General features: G+C 43.4%; 1 protein-coding gene across 1 annotated transcript in view; it reads left to right on the forward strand.

Annotated features, from left to right (window-relative positions):
- The first annotated feature begins 4580 nt into the window (after window positions 1-4580).
- MORC3 (MORC family CW-type zinc finger 3) overlaps window positions 4581-13868 on the forward strand; it is a 36998-nt gene continuing 27710 nt past the window's right edge. The window contains exon 1 of the mRNA XM_048495473.1: window positions 4581-4704. Within this exon, the coding sequence (XP_048351430.1) occupies window positions 4663-4704 (42 nt within the window). The 5' untranslated portion in view covers window positions 4581-4662. The remainder of the gene's footprint in view (window positions 4705-13868) is intronic.

Here is a 13868-nt window from a genome sequence, read left to right on the forward strand (position 1 = left end):
GGACCTGGCCCACCCACTCTAGCGGAGGGAAGGGGAGGCAGGCAAGGGAGGGGAGGGGAGGGGAGAGCAAGTAGGTTAAGACCTACCCCACAGTGAGAGACTTACAGCAATATTTCGTTTTACTTGTTTAAAACATTTTTATGCTGACTTTCCAACCAGGCCTGCAAGGCAGCCAACATTAAAAAAAGGGAAAAAATTAAACAATTGAAATACAGTTAAAATATAAAACTGATTCAAAAGGCAGCCCTGCTGGGATCTGCATGAATACTACATTGACACATTACAACATCCTAGGCCTCTGAGTGAGGCTTGAATTGTAATGAAAGGCTAACCACCAGCTAAAGAATGGGCAGCTGTGGTATCAAACAAAATTAAATAATAATAATAAATAATGATAACTCAATTAAAAACACAAACATACTAGGAAGGCCAGCGCCTGCCACTGTAAGAAACAAACACCTTCTATGGGCTGGAGTGCCATCAGTATGCTGATGATACCCAGCTCATTCTGTCGATGGAGGGGGGAGCAGACGCCGCCCCTGCAGCTCTACAGCATTGTTTGGAGGCGGTTGCTGGTTGGTTGATGCAGAGCAGGTTAAAACTGAATCCAGCAAAGACGGAAATCCTTTGGCTAGGTCACTTACGGGTGGCGGAGGGTTTCCAGCCGCCCACGGTGTGGGAGGGGTCTCGGTGGCACCGGAAGCCCCTCGGTTGCAGCCTGGGGGGTCCACCTGGATTCGTCTCTTTCTATGGAGACCCAGGTGGCCCATGTAACCCGGGTTGCGTTTTTCCATCTTCGCCAGGCCCGGCGGCTGGCCCAGCGCTTCCTCTCCCAGGCAGACCTGGCCACAGTGATGATTCATGCAGCGGTCACCTCCAGATTAGACTATTGCGAACTTCGCTCTCACTGGCGGGCCTACAGCCTTGAGGCTGATCGGAAATTGAAACTAGGTCAGCATCACGGCGGCTCACCGTTTGCTCACAGGCGGTGCCTCTAGAGATCACGATTACGCCCGTGCTGCACCCGTCTGCACTAGCTTCCGGTTGAATTCAGATAGATCGTGCTGCGAGGTATTGGTGTTAACCTTAGCTAAAGGCCTATCACAGCGGTCTGGGACCCTCATTGTTACCTCAGGGTGACCGTCTGGCCCCATATGTCCCCACACGTCGGTCTCTGGGTTGACGGCAGAGGCCAATTTACTGGAGATCCCTGCCACCCCCTCTATGATGCGGCTGGCCCCCACCAGGGCCAGGGCTTTTCACAGCCCTGGCCCCTGCCTGGTGGAATGCTCTCCCTCAAACTGTCCGGGCCCTGCGGGACCTACATGAGTTCGCAGAGGCCTGTAAGACTGAGGTTATTCCGCCTTGCCCGGGCTTTTGGGAGAGGCCGGCTGCTGATAGAGTGCACCATGGCAACAACTAAGATCCAGCTGTTCCCCTCTTAAGGGAGCTGAGGAGTTAATGGCTGAACGCCATCTGTTTTAACTGAGTATGAATTAGGAACGCTGCTTTTAACTGTTATGAATTTTTAGTATTTTATCCTGTTATCCGCTTTTATTGTGATGTAAACCGCCCTGAGCCCTTTGGGGGAGGGCGGTATAAAAGTGGAACCAATAAATAAATAAATAAATATGGTTGTTGCTAGGCAACTACAACAGTATTGCCAGTTAAAGCCTTTGTATCTGCCAGTAAAAGATAAGGAGGGCTTTGTGGGAAGACTCATCAGTCCCAGACCCACCGACAAGCACTAGGCAACACAATTTCCAAGACTCACTCGGATCTCGTTATTTGCTATTGCTCAACAATAGCTATCACACGCAAGCCAGTGTTGTGTAGTAGTTAGATTACTTGGTTATCCTGGGCCAGTAACACACCATCAGCCCAATTTCTCTCACAAGGCTGTTGTGATGATGAAATTAAGAGAATGGTGTAAACTGTTTTGGATTCATGCTGTGGACAAAAATTGGTAAATAAGTAAATAATAGTAAATCATAAAAATAGCTGAAGATGGATTATAAGCAGAAGTGCGCAGGAGAAAATGAAACTGGGAAAGAGCTACCAGAAGTGTGTGTAAAGGGATACAGGGGAAACTGAGATGCCCTTCATGAATCCTTGCAGGAACCCCTACACTCAATTGGGTGTGCCACCAGCCAGGACAGCAAAACTAGGCCATAATTTTCCTAAGAATAGGTTGCCAGGGAGAGGAAACTGAAAACAAGGGAGCAGATGAAGAGAGATAGGCTGGTAGGCAGTTGGGAGGAAAGAAAGAAGTATGAAAAACAATAAAGCTATAGAGGCTTTTAGGGAAGGGAAAAAGGAAATAGAAGGAGATTTGTTCACTGCAAGTCCATCTAGGTTATGTGTTTTTCAGTATGTCCAGTTTTCAACATGGTACAATATATGGATATTCAAAGTGATGAGTATGAAATACCATCCTTGCCATCTGATTTCTTATATTTATGTGTTATTCTGTAACATTGGGTTTTAAACTGTAAATGGTACTTTGTAAATTGTTTTAGTTATATCATTTTAACATGTCCTGTACACAGCCCAGAGCCCTTTGGGGGTGGGCAGTTTATCAAAGACAGGCAGGCAGGCAGGCAGACAGACAGCAGACAGACAAACAGACAGACAGCAGGTGACTGGAGGCATGAGGATGCTGCCACTGCTGCTCGGGTAACATTAAGTGATTTCAGCTCAGGCAACGTAGTGAGGCGCGGGAAGTCGGTGTTCGTCAAAAGTGAAGTATTTTATTCGGAGGTGGTGGTAACAGCTCAGGCAGGGGAATCGCGCCTTCATAGCCAAGCGCTAGAACTTTTATACACCTACATCAAAAAGGGCAAAGGGGCAGGTAAGGGGGCAGGTCCCTTACCATACAACAATACAAAAACATCAACATATAAAAGGAAAGATACAGTTACAACTTTGTGAATGGGACCATGAAATCTCGCTGTCAGGCGTCTTCCTGCGAGACTTTACGCTAGTGCTGAAATGGAGAGCGGAGAGAGTCCATTCATAAAACTGGGTGAGCCTGTTTAACGCACCCAAGAATCTGGTTATCAGATGGGCTGCTTTCTTGAGTTATGATGTGAGGCTCCCGTGCCTCAGTCCCGCAACAAAAGAAAGTTCAAATGGTCCAATGGTGATCTTGGCATGTTCTTCAACGGCTGGGATATCTGGGGTGCCGTTATCAGATTCAATTTGTAAATCCAAAGGGGTCTTTGTTTCTGCTAAAGAGATCTACCGGGTGTTGGCCCAAACTGAACTCCAAGGCTAGCTTCCTTGATTCTTAATATCAGATGTTACAAGCTATTGCTTTTACACATATACTTATAAGCAAGAGTATCCTAAATTAACAGTAACAAAACCTTAATTTAACTAGAGTATACTCCTAAACATTGGGTAGCTAATGAATTCAACATTGAGGGGGCTTACATTAAACCTTAAAAGGGGCAAAGGCAAGAAGGAAATCATGTAAAATATCAGCACGTTTGTATGTGCACATTCTATCCAAGCCTTGTGGAGGCTTTTGGACAACACTGGTCTCTTTGTTCTGATCCTTAGCCAGTGTAGTTCAGGTAACTCGACTCAGGAAAATATTTTGGCTATTTACTGGCGGTAACAGTGAGACACATTTCTATAAGCCTGAGAAAAGCCCCAGGTTTTCAGAAAAAAATGGAAATCTTTATTTAAAAAAACACCATGAGGGTTATTTTCTCCCCCTGGGCCAATAGAAGCAGTGCCTGTACTTTTAAAGAAACTGGTTGTTTCAATGGCCATTGTGAAGGCTTCCAGACCACCGCAGCAACATTGCCAGGATAACAACCATGGTTTCTGTCAGTAAAATCAAGGTGGGAGTGAGCATGTCCTAGCTGGAAACTTAATATTCAGAGGTATACTGCCTTCGAATGCTACTTGTGGCGAGGGGTTCTTTTTTATACTACAACAATATTGTCATAGTTTTAATGCAACTTCAAGCAATTGTGAACAATTTAGGATTCACTTTTGTAACAACTGTAATTAGAAAATATGGTCATTAAAATACAAAACTTGAAAGCTGGAAAAATGGAGACTGGGTCAGTTCTTCTCTGGTGGGCGACGAGTGCCAGACCCAAGTTTAAAACTCCTGAAGCTTTGGGGGATGGATCCTGACAGAAAAGGAACCTCAGTGGAGTACAATGCCATACAGTCCAACCTCCAAAGTAATCAACGGCTCCAGGGAAAATTATCTCTGTGCTCTGGAGATAAATTGTAATTTTGATGGATCTCCAGGATCCACCTGGAGGCTAGCATCCCTAATCTGGATCCTACATTTTTCATATTAAAGCCCACGCATAGCGTTATCAACTGAAATGTTTACATATACGTTACCCCACGTGGACACGGAGAAAAAAATGTAAACAGTGGGACTAAAAGGCGAAGAAATGCAAGTTCTCTAGTGGGCATGCTCCTGTGTAGAGCTTCCCAAGCCAATGCAAGATCAGAAGAGCACAATATCGACCCCTCCAGGCTAACCTTCAAAGACAAAAACCAAGGAAAAGTCTATTTCACTAATTGAGTCTCCGCCCCCGGAAGTACCTTAAATCAGATCCGAGAGGGTTGGGAGAGAGGAAGCGTTTCTCCCCTCCCTTCGCTTGCTGCGGCTTTTGTATTTCAGCTAAAATGGCGGCTGTGCAAGCACAGGGTGGTATCCTTCTTAGTGCGGTAAGAGGGGACCGGGTGGGTGGGCTTGTTGGTGGAATCCGTGCTCGGTGAGAAAATTAGATTTAATTACAAAAGGGTAGGAGGCAAGGCTAAGCGCCGATTTCCCTTTACTGCCGCTTGTATTTGGGGGTGGAGTTGGTTTCTCTTTCGCCCTCCAAGTTTCCATTTTCTCTCTTCCTTTTCCATGGCTCTGTTAGAGATGATCGCTGGCAGTGAAGTTAAAGGTTCCTGTAGCTGTCTCCCCCCACCCTTCCCCGAAATAAAACTCTATTTTCTTCTCACGTAGCAGGGAAATAGAGAGCTCGGGGGGGTTGTCTTTAGAAAGCAGCTCTACCTGTGCTAGGCCAAGACCATAGGAAATTTCTTGCATTTGAAAGTTATATTTAAAAAAAATGAAAACAACGCTTGGTGTGGATCATCTTGAATCCCCCACGATGATGCGAAACCCTATTGATGGTGCAATTCTCAATGTTGTGTAACTATTAAAAAGCACGGGAGCTTTTCTTGGTGTGTGGCCCTAACGAAATTGTTGGTTCACGTTGGCAAAATCGTTGTTGTTGTGTATAAAACCTGGTTCCCTGCGGCGTTGTATACCACTGCCTTCTATGCCTTGTTGTCTTGAGAGAGGTAGTATGTGGCTGGCCGGTGGTTTAGCGCCGTACTCGGATTTTATTCTAATCTGAAGAAGGAGCGTTTTCTCAATAGAATGTAGCTTTGGGGGAGCTGGAGTGAGAATTTTAGAGAAGCAAATTGTGCGACTGATAAAAACATGCCCGGTTTTTAGCTTTCGCTTTGCAGCCCAGGAGGAGGAGTCAATAGAGGCGGGCCTTTAGTAGTTTGTGTTGAAATGTGGCCAGAAAGGATGTGTCGGCTTTACAAATAAAAAAAACAATGGTTAATCTGGCTTGGTACTGGGGAGATCTTTCTCAGTCCTGCCACCTGAGTTTCTTTTAATAAAAGATGCTGGATCAATTTGGCTGGAGACATTATATTCAAATCATGTGTTGAGCCACAGAGTTACGGGCTCTGCTCTGAGCGTAAGGCACAATGTTGCACCCACTTACTGAAGGAAGGCAGAGTTCCCACCTCCGTTTATTTTCTGCGTTTCCATCCTGCCCATTTTCTTTACTGCTGTTGCTGTATTTTGGAATTCTGACCAGATTGCTCAACTAGAATTAGGATTACTATGTCCTCTGCCCTTTGTTTTGCAGTCCATGATGCTGCAACACATGGGTGGATTCCACACAGCAAATGTACAGTGGGTTGCAGTCATTATAAAGGAACCCATTTTCCTGTTCACATGCGTGCTGTGTAGGCAGTGATTGAAGCCCCTAAAAATAATCCGGTTGCTTTCTCACCTTCACATGGAGATGTTCCTTTAAAAAAAAGAGTCCTGTTACACATGTGTAGCTAAGCAGGCATACAGAAATGAACCCCCACAGCCATGCTGATCATCCCACTGTACAATCAGCTGCACCTGCATAGCTACACATGTAGCTATACAGGTGCAACACGCAAAAGAAAAAGGGACCACCCTGGAATGGCAAGGCACTGGCAAGCAGATTCTTCCTGACCATGGATGGTGCAGTGGGAGGGAGGGAAATAAAGTGCCTCCTGCCTGACCATTTGCTCATGAGCGGCTTCAACCTGGGATTTTTCAAAAGGTTTGCTCATTCAGCAATTTTTGAAAAATCCAGGTTGAGGGAAATAAAACCGGGCAGACTCATTTTGAGGGTAGGACCTGTGTGAAGTCTTTCCCCCCCCAAAATTGGTTTTTATAGTGTCTGCACCCATTATATTTGCCCTGTATGGAATCGACTATGGCCATGGTGGCGAACTTTTGGCACTCCAGATGTTATGGACTACAATTCCCATTAGCCCCTGCCAGCATGGCCAATTTGCCATGCTGGCAGGGGCTGTCGTGTAGACCTGCTTATCTGGAGTGCAAGAAAGTCGCCACCACTGATCCCTCAGATGTACTTTATACCCTCTATAGAGATAATGTCTGGGCAACACTGGCTCTTAATCCAAAAACAGTGGGGCTGGTTGAATGTTTTTTTTTTGTAAGGGGACTGTCCACAAGCTGAAAAATGGTCCATTATTTTCTGCAGGTGAAGACTGTGAAACTTTGAGAGCTGGTAGAAAAAATTGTACTTGAACAGAATATAAACCTGCTAACAACTGCTTAAAGATACCAGTGTTTGACATGAAGTAGCTTCAGTTATAAAACTCTTAATTTTCCTGCACTTAAGGCTGAGATCTGTGTCAAATTAAGCCCTAGGAGTAGGTTACAGCTGTGATATTCTGTATCTGCCTACCTAAATAACCAATTCAAAGGGAATGAAGAAACATCTCTATTGTATGAGCTGTCATGAAGCATCATGAGTGCAGGTTGAACACAGATGCATGTAGCATCTGTTGGGGTGGGGAAAGTGTTGATGGTACTTTCCCAAAGGTGTAATATGCCCCTCACCCATTCTCAGAATTCTCATGTTAATGAGGGATGTACAAAATGTGTGCATTGTAAATCCCTGTTTAGCCTTGGATTGTTATGGTTAAATTACCTCATCATGTTAATATTATTAGGAACCAAAGTGTCACATTTACACCAACGGCCAGTTCACACTTAGCAATGACCTCCATGCAAGTGCTGCAGGAATCACAGTGCAGCTGCCATGTTTTCAGTAATCTGTAGGAGGTTATATGGTTTGTGGCTACTATTGCTAGAATGCTATTTTGAAGATACCTTGTATTCTAAAACAGTAGTTGGGCAAATTGTGTTAGTATAGATGCTGTTTCCTCCGCATGGTTTTCACCTGTAAGGGGGTGGAGACACAGTCTCTAAATATTGTGAGGAATATTAGTTTTGAGCAGACTGGTTATTAATGTTGCGAGAGGCTGGGTAAGGAATCTCTAATACCAGTGTACACGAAGATCAGCTCTTCAAAGAAAATCCACAGAGAAGAATATAATGCAAATTTTACAGTCTTTATTGTAGGGATAAGGGGTTTACAATTACTTGGTTCAGTGCAGCAAACATGCACACACAGACTTCCTAAGATATGGATAGGTTGGAAAATAGATTTGGAATAGAAAGGGGTATGGGATATATAGGTAATATGACCTGATCGCAGTGTGAAGAAGATCTAGGGTTCAGAGCCAAACAGCCAATGTTTGGTTCCAGGGGGCAACGATTTGGGCATAGTGACAAAGATGGAAAGGTGTCACTGGTATTGGGCGATAGGTCCTTTGGAGGGTACGATATTTATAGGGTGAAACACTGCCTCTGGGGTTGTCAGGACAACCTTTGGGGGATGTTAGGACAACCTCTGGGAGGTGTCCGGGTAGATCAGGGGTAGGGAACCTGCGGCTCTCCAGATGTTCAGGAACTACAATTCCCATCAGCCCCTACCAGCATGGCCAATTGGCCATGCTGACAGAAGCTGATGGGAATTCCCTAGTTTATCTGAAGCATCTGAATGAAACCTAAGGAAACAGTGTTTGAGAAACAATAGAGTGTATTGTTAGGTGGTCAGAAGACATTAGTTACAGAAGGGAGTATCTGGGTTAAGATAATCAGGGGAGACAATGACATAGGAGTCTTCTTGTAGCTGGAAATGAGTATCCATTCAGCAGAGCTACTGTATCATGTTGAGGACGCATTCTTCCTTGGCGAGAGCATGGGAACAGAAAAACAATTCCTGGAATTTCTTGTAGTTAGACCTGGCTATTGCCAGAGAATGGGCTCCCCATCTCTGCAATGCCAGCATCACCCTTTAGGCTGGCATGTGGACAGGGATCCCTGTGAATAAGCACCCCCCCCCCCCCCGGCTATGCCAGGGGGTATGGTAACAGGGGAATGGGGAATAGAATCAATGAGCATATGGCTCTGATTGCTGGCCCACACTATTGTGATGGTGTTACTTTTTGTGAGCTTACCATAGCTTTGTGGTGCCCAATATTTCTTGATCAAATATCAAGCCAACAGAAGAGAAGTTTAAGTAGCTTTATTTGCAAAGAAAGGGGAGTCATCCTTACATGGGCAGACTCCATCCAAACAACACATGCACAGCATATTTATTCCCTTCTCTCGGTTTCACCACACCCTCTCTGTTCCCTCATTGGCTAAGGGTACTTGGAGTTACAGCTTTCCGATCCACCTATTTCCATGTTGCTCACTGATATGTTTCCCCCTCCCAAATTCTTCCTGTATGTTCATTGTCGTTGCTTCTTATTCAAGCTGGGGCATAAAAGTTAATATGCATTAGCTAACTATGCATGCTCCTTTACGTGACCTCTTACCCTCTGCTTGTGGTTTATGTCGAAGCAGCTGTGTGAGTTTCAGAGCCCTCCGGGGATGGGGCGGTATAAAAGCCTCATAAAATAAATAAATAAATAAAATTATTACTCACACATTTGTTTTTAGCCTATACACTTTCTTTTTATCATTTGTTTTTATCTTGCAGTTGGAACTTTCCTCCCCATAATTCTGAACTAACATCTTTATATCATCTGTTTTCATCTTGTGGTTGATGAATTCTTGAACACACATTATTCTCTTTATCATCTTATCTCATGATTGGAAACTCTTGAACAAACATTAATCTGTTAAAACCCTTTAACCCTTTTAGTTTCCACTCTTATTCTAGTAGAAAACACATTTCTCCTACTCCACAGCTTCATTTAAGAGTCACTCTCAGAGATAATCTCAGCTGTATTTTCCTGCCTGGGAAGACCCAAGCCTTAGAGTCACAATTTCCATAACAAAAAACACAACAAGCTATGAAGGCCCTCTGGAACCTTAATTTTCAGAGGTATACTCAGTGGTGGGATTCAGCGGGTTCGTACCACTTTGGCAGAAACAGTTGTTAAAATAGTGCTTGTAAACAACCAGTTGTTAAATTATTTGAATCCCATCACTAGGTATACTGCTCTTGAATGCTGGTTGCCCAAGGTGGGGGGGGGGGTGTCTTTAAGCCTGCACTGTTCATCTAGTGACAAAAAGGTCTACATGGCACACCCACCCTCGCGGAGGGAGGGGCAGGGGTGCCAGCATCTGGACATGGCCCACCCACCCTAGCGGAGAGACAGGGAGGGTGGCATGCAAGGGTGAAGGGTGGCATGAAATAGACCAGTGGTGGCGAACCTTTGGCACTCCAGATGGTATGGACTACAATTCCCATCAGCCCCTGCCAACATGGCCAATTGTAGTCCATAACATCTGGAGTGCCAAAGGTTCGCCACCATGGAAATAGACCATTAGTCTGTCCCAGGATGGCTGCTGTTGTACAGTCTACTCAGTGATTGCAATGGCCTCTCTTTGGAATGTTGGAATGGAACAATTGGAATGGAACAATTGGAATGAAGAACTGGCTTCCAGCCCTTCCATTGCAAACACTCCCATCAAGAAGAGAGCAATTGTTATCCACTCTTCCTTAGAAAAGCCTCTCTGGAGAGAAGGTTGCTGCTCTGATTGTTTCTGTTGCTGTTTTCCCAGGCAGCAGCTTTTCTTTGTCTTGGTCTCAACTGCAGAGAGTTCGCTATTACAAAGCAGGTGTGTTTGGCACTTGTTATCATTATACAGGATGTTATGACTTTATGGATTCTCTAGTAGGGAGTATAGAAAACATTGAGACTGTCCTCCTGAAAAAGGAGTAATGTGTTTGTGACCAGTATCTCTAACTCTATAGCACATGTCCAGGGTAGTTTCAAATAGTAAATTCATGAATCACACCCACTTCCACCTAAGATTTATCATAATTTTCCTTTTTAAATCACTGTGTGTAACAATCAAATATGTAGGTCTTTTACTGTGTGCCTCAACTAGACAGCCCCAGTTGCTCACCCTTCCTGATTCATATACATTGGTATTTAATTTCTTTGTTTATACCACTCCTTTCTCCCCAGTGGGGAGAAGTCCAGAGCAGTTTAAATAATTCTCCTTTTCTCCATTTTATCTTCACAAAAACCCTGTGAGTTTACATTGAGAGACTTTGACTGGCCCAAGCTCACTCAGTGACTTCCATGGCCTAAGTGCGGATTTGAACCTGAGTCTTCCAGATCCTAGCTTGACACTCTTGTGTCAAGCTAGGAGCAGCAGTGGCGTAGGAGGTTAAGAGCTCGTTTATCTAATCTGGAGGAACCGGGTTTGATTCCCCTTTCTGCTGCCTGAGCTGTGGAGGCTTATCTGGGGAATTCAGATTAGCTGTACACTCCCACACATGCCAGCTGGGTGACCTTGGGCTAGTCACAGCTTCTCGGAGCTCTCTCAGCCCCACCTACATCACAGGGTGTTGTGAGGGGGGAAGGGCAAGGAGGTTGTAAGCCCCTTTGAGTCTACTGCAGGAGAGAAAGGGGGGATATAAATCCAAACTCCTCTTCTTCTTCTTAACTACTGCACCACTCTGGCTCCTCTTGAGTGTACAGGCAGTACAATACCACACTTAACCCTTGAAGCACACATTGCAAATTTTTGCTTGGAAGAGCCTGAAACTGTCAAAGGAAAAACTCACTGTGGCTAGCTCTGGTACCTCACAAAGCAGGAACAGGATGTAATTTCAGTTGTATTGCTAGTCTCGGAGTGAGAAAAGGAAGGAAACTGGTGTAGCAGTTATGAGCAAGAGTTTTGTAACACCTAATAGATTTAATAGTGGATCTTCCCGTGGCTTATGTATAATAAGGTTATAGATCATAGTAAAAAAATGTAGGAAGTATTGGGTGTATCATTTATCTTACATTAAGATGCAATCAGGAGTTGGGCATTTTCCTAATTCTTCTTACTTATTTATTAAAACATTTATATCCTGCCTTTCCTTACAGGTCAAGTCAGCTTACAATAATAGTTAAAAACTGTTTCTGTTAAAAAAAAATGTGTAAAGTGGTGATAAGTCACTTCAATTCATGACGACCCTATTTCAAAGGAATTTGTTTTCTTCTTTCATTGTCCAGTTTTCATTCCAATAAGGAATACTATACTGCAGCATGAATTAACTTGATCTTGGTTGCCAGTAACATCCATACTCTTAAGAATCTTCTGTAGCTCCTTCATGGATGCCCTTCCTAGTCACAGTCTCCTTGTGAGTCTGGTTGCAGTCTCCTTTTGGTTGATCATGGAGCCAAGGTATAGAAAGGCTTCATTGTCTACCTTCAAGATGAATAATTCTCCAATAGCCTTTCCTTTTCTTGGTGTTCAGCTGTAGTCCTTCTTTTACATTTTCTCCTTTAACTTTCAACAGTAGTCATTTCAAGTCTTTGCTATTTTCTGCCCTTTCAAGTCTTTGCTATTTTCTGTAGTATTATCAGCATATTTTAAGTTGTTAATGTTCCTCTCTCAGTTTTCTCTCCACCTTTATCGGAATCTAATACATCTTTTCTTATATGTTCTGCATACAGATTGAAGCAAAAGAGAGATAAAGTATGTCGTTGTCTAACACCTTTTGCCAATTGGAAATCATTCTGTTTCTTCATATTCTGTCCTAACAGTAGCCTCTTGTCCAGAGTACATGTTGCATATCAAAAAATCAGATGTCATAGATTTTCATGACCCACACAGTCAAAAGCGTTGTTGTAATTTATGAAACAAACTGATTTTCTTCTAAAATTTACAATATGAACCCTAGTGCCTCTTCCTTTTCTGAATCCAGCTTAAACATCAGGTATTTCTCATTCCATATATGGTAGCAGTATTTGTTAAAATATTTTGAACATCACTTTACTTGCATCAGAAATTAATGTGATGGTCCAATAGTTGTTGCAGTCTTTGACATCTCCTTTTTTTGGGAATTGGAATATAAAGCAACTGTTTCCAATGGTCATAGTTTTGTTTCCCATATTTGTTGGCATAGTCTTATCAAGGTTTTGATGGTTTCTGTTTCTGTGGCTTGGAATTGCTCTATTGATATTCTATCTCAGGGGTAGGGAACCTGCGGCTCTCCAGATGTTCAGGAACTACAATTCCCATCAGCCTCTGTCAGCATGACCAATTGAATTGTAGTTCCTGAACATCTGGAGAGCCACAGGTTCCCTACCCCTGTTCTATCTGATCTTGATGACTTGTTTTTCCCAATTGCTTTCATTTCTGCTTTCACTTCAGTTTCTAAAACTGTAGATCAGCATGGAAATACTTCTTCAAAAGATTCTTCTTAAAAAATTGTCATCCTTTCATTCTTCTGTATAATTCTGTGTATTCTTCCTATTTTTTTCTTTATTTTGGCCAGTAGAGTTAAGATATTTCCATTCTGATCTTTCAGCATGCCTAATGGTGTATTAAACTTTCCTTCTATTTCTTGGATCTTGTGGAACAGATCTCTTGTTCTTCCTTTTTTATTGTTCTCGTATAAAAATACAAAATAGCAAACCCAGTCTTTCCCCCTGCTCTTTAAAGATGTCTGCCATTCAACCCCCTTGAACATGCTGGCAAGCAAGCAGGCCTTGTAGCTTTTCTTGAAGATCTCAACTTCTCATCTCTTCAGAGCTACAACTGTTAGAAACGTGGGTCCAAGGACCCTCAAAATAATCTGGACAAAGTTAGTGAAGCAGGTAACAAAGTTTTTATTGGTTTACGGTCTTGCAAGATCGGGTGTCTACCCAGTAGTAGGCACACCCTTCCTTTGTTCTACAACAGTTTATATTACTTTTTCAGGACCATCCAATCCCTCCCTCAGTTCTCTATTGGCTAGGAGATGAGGGCCATAGCCTATTTCAATTCATCTAGGCATACTATGTCATATACCAGGTGGCATCTCCTCCAATTAATACATCTCTATATGGTCATTTCCTGTATTTAATATTTGGTTCTTCTTAGTTGTCAACCCTTTGTTAGTGTCTTCATGATATATATCCATGCACCTTCCATGTCTTTGGTTCCCTTATCTTACTGTGACGACACCATCATATTTTACCCCTTCATCCAAAGGCCTTCTATCTTGGCACAGGATCTTAGCCTCCTATAAGCGGGTACCTCTTGGCACAAGAACCTAGGTTTTCCTGACCCACTCCCCTGCTTTGAAGACACTATCCCAAGCTTGCTAGGGGCCGTCTTATCAGCAGGTGTCTGTTTGGCACAAGAACTCATGTTCCATTACTGTTTATGACTATTGAAACCAGGCTTCAGAAGCATCTTAGAAAAAGACTTTAGCTAGAGGCCTTAAGAAGCTTCTAATGGA

This window comes from Sphaerodactylus townsendi, linkage group LG04, assembly GCF_021028975.2.
Source record: "Sphaerodactylus townsendi isolate TG3544 linkage group LG04, MPM_Stown_v2.3, whole genome shotgun sequence".
Lineage (NCBI taxonomy): Eukaryota > Metazoa > Chordata > Lepidosauria > Squamata > Sphaerodactylidae > Sphaerodactylus > Sphaerodactylus townsendi.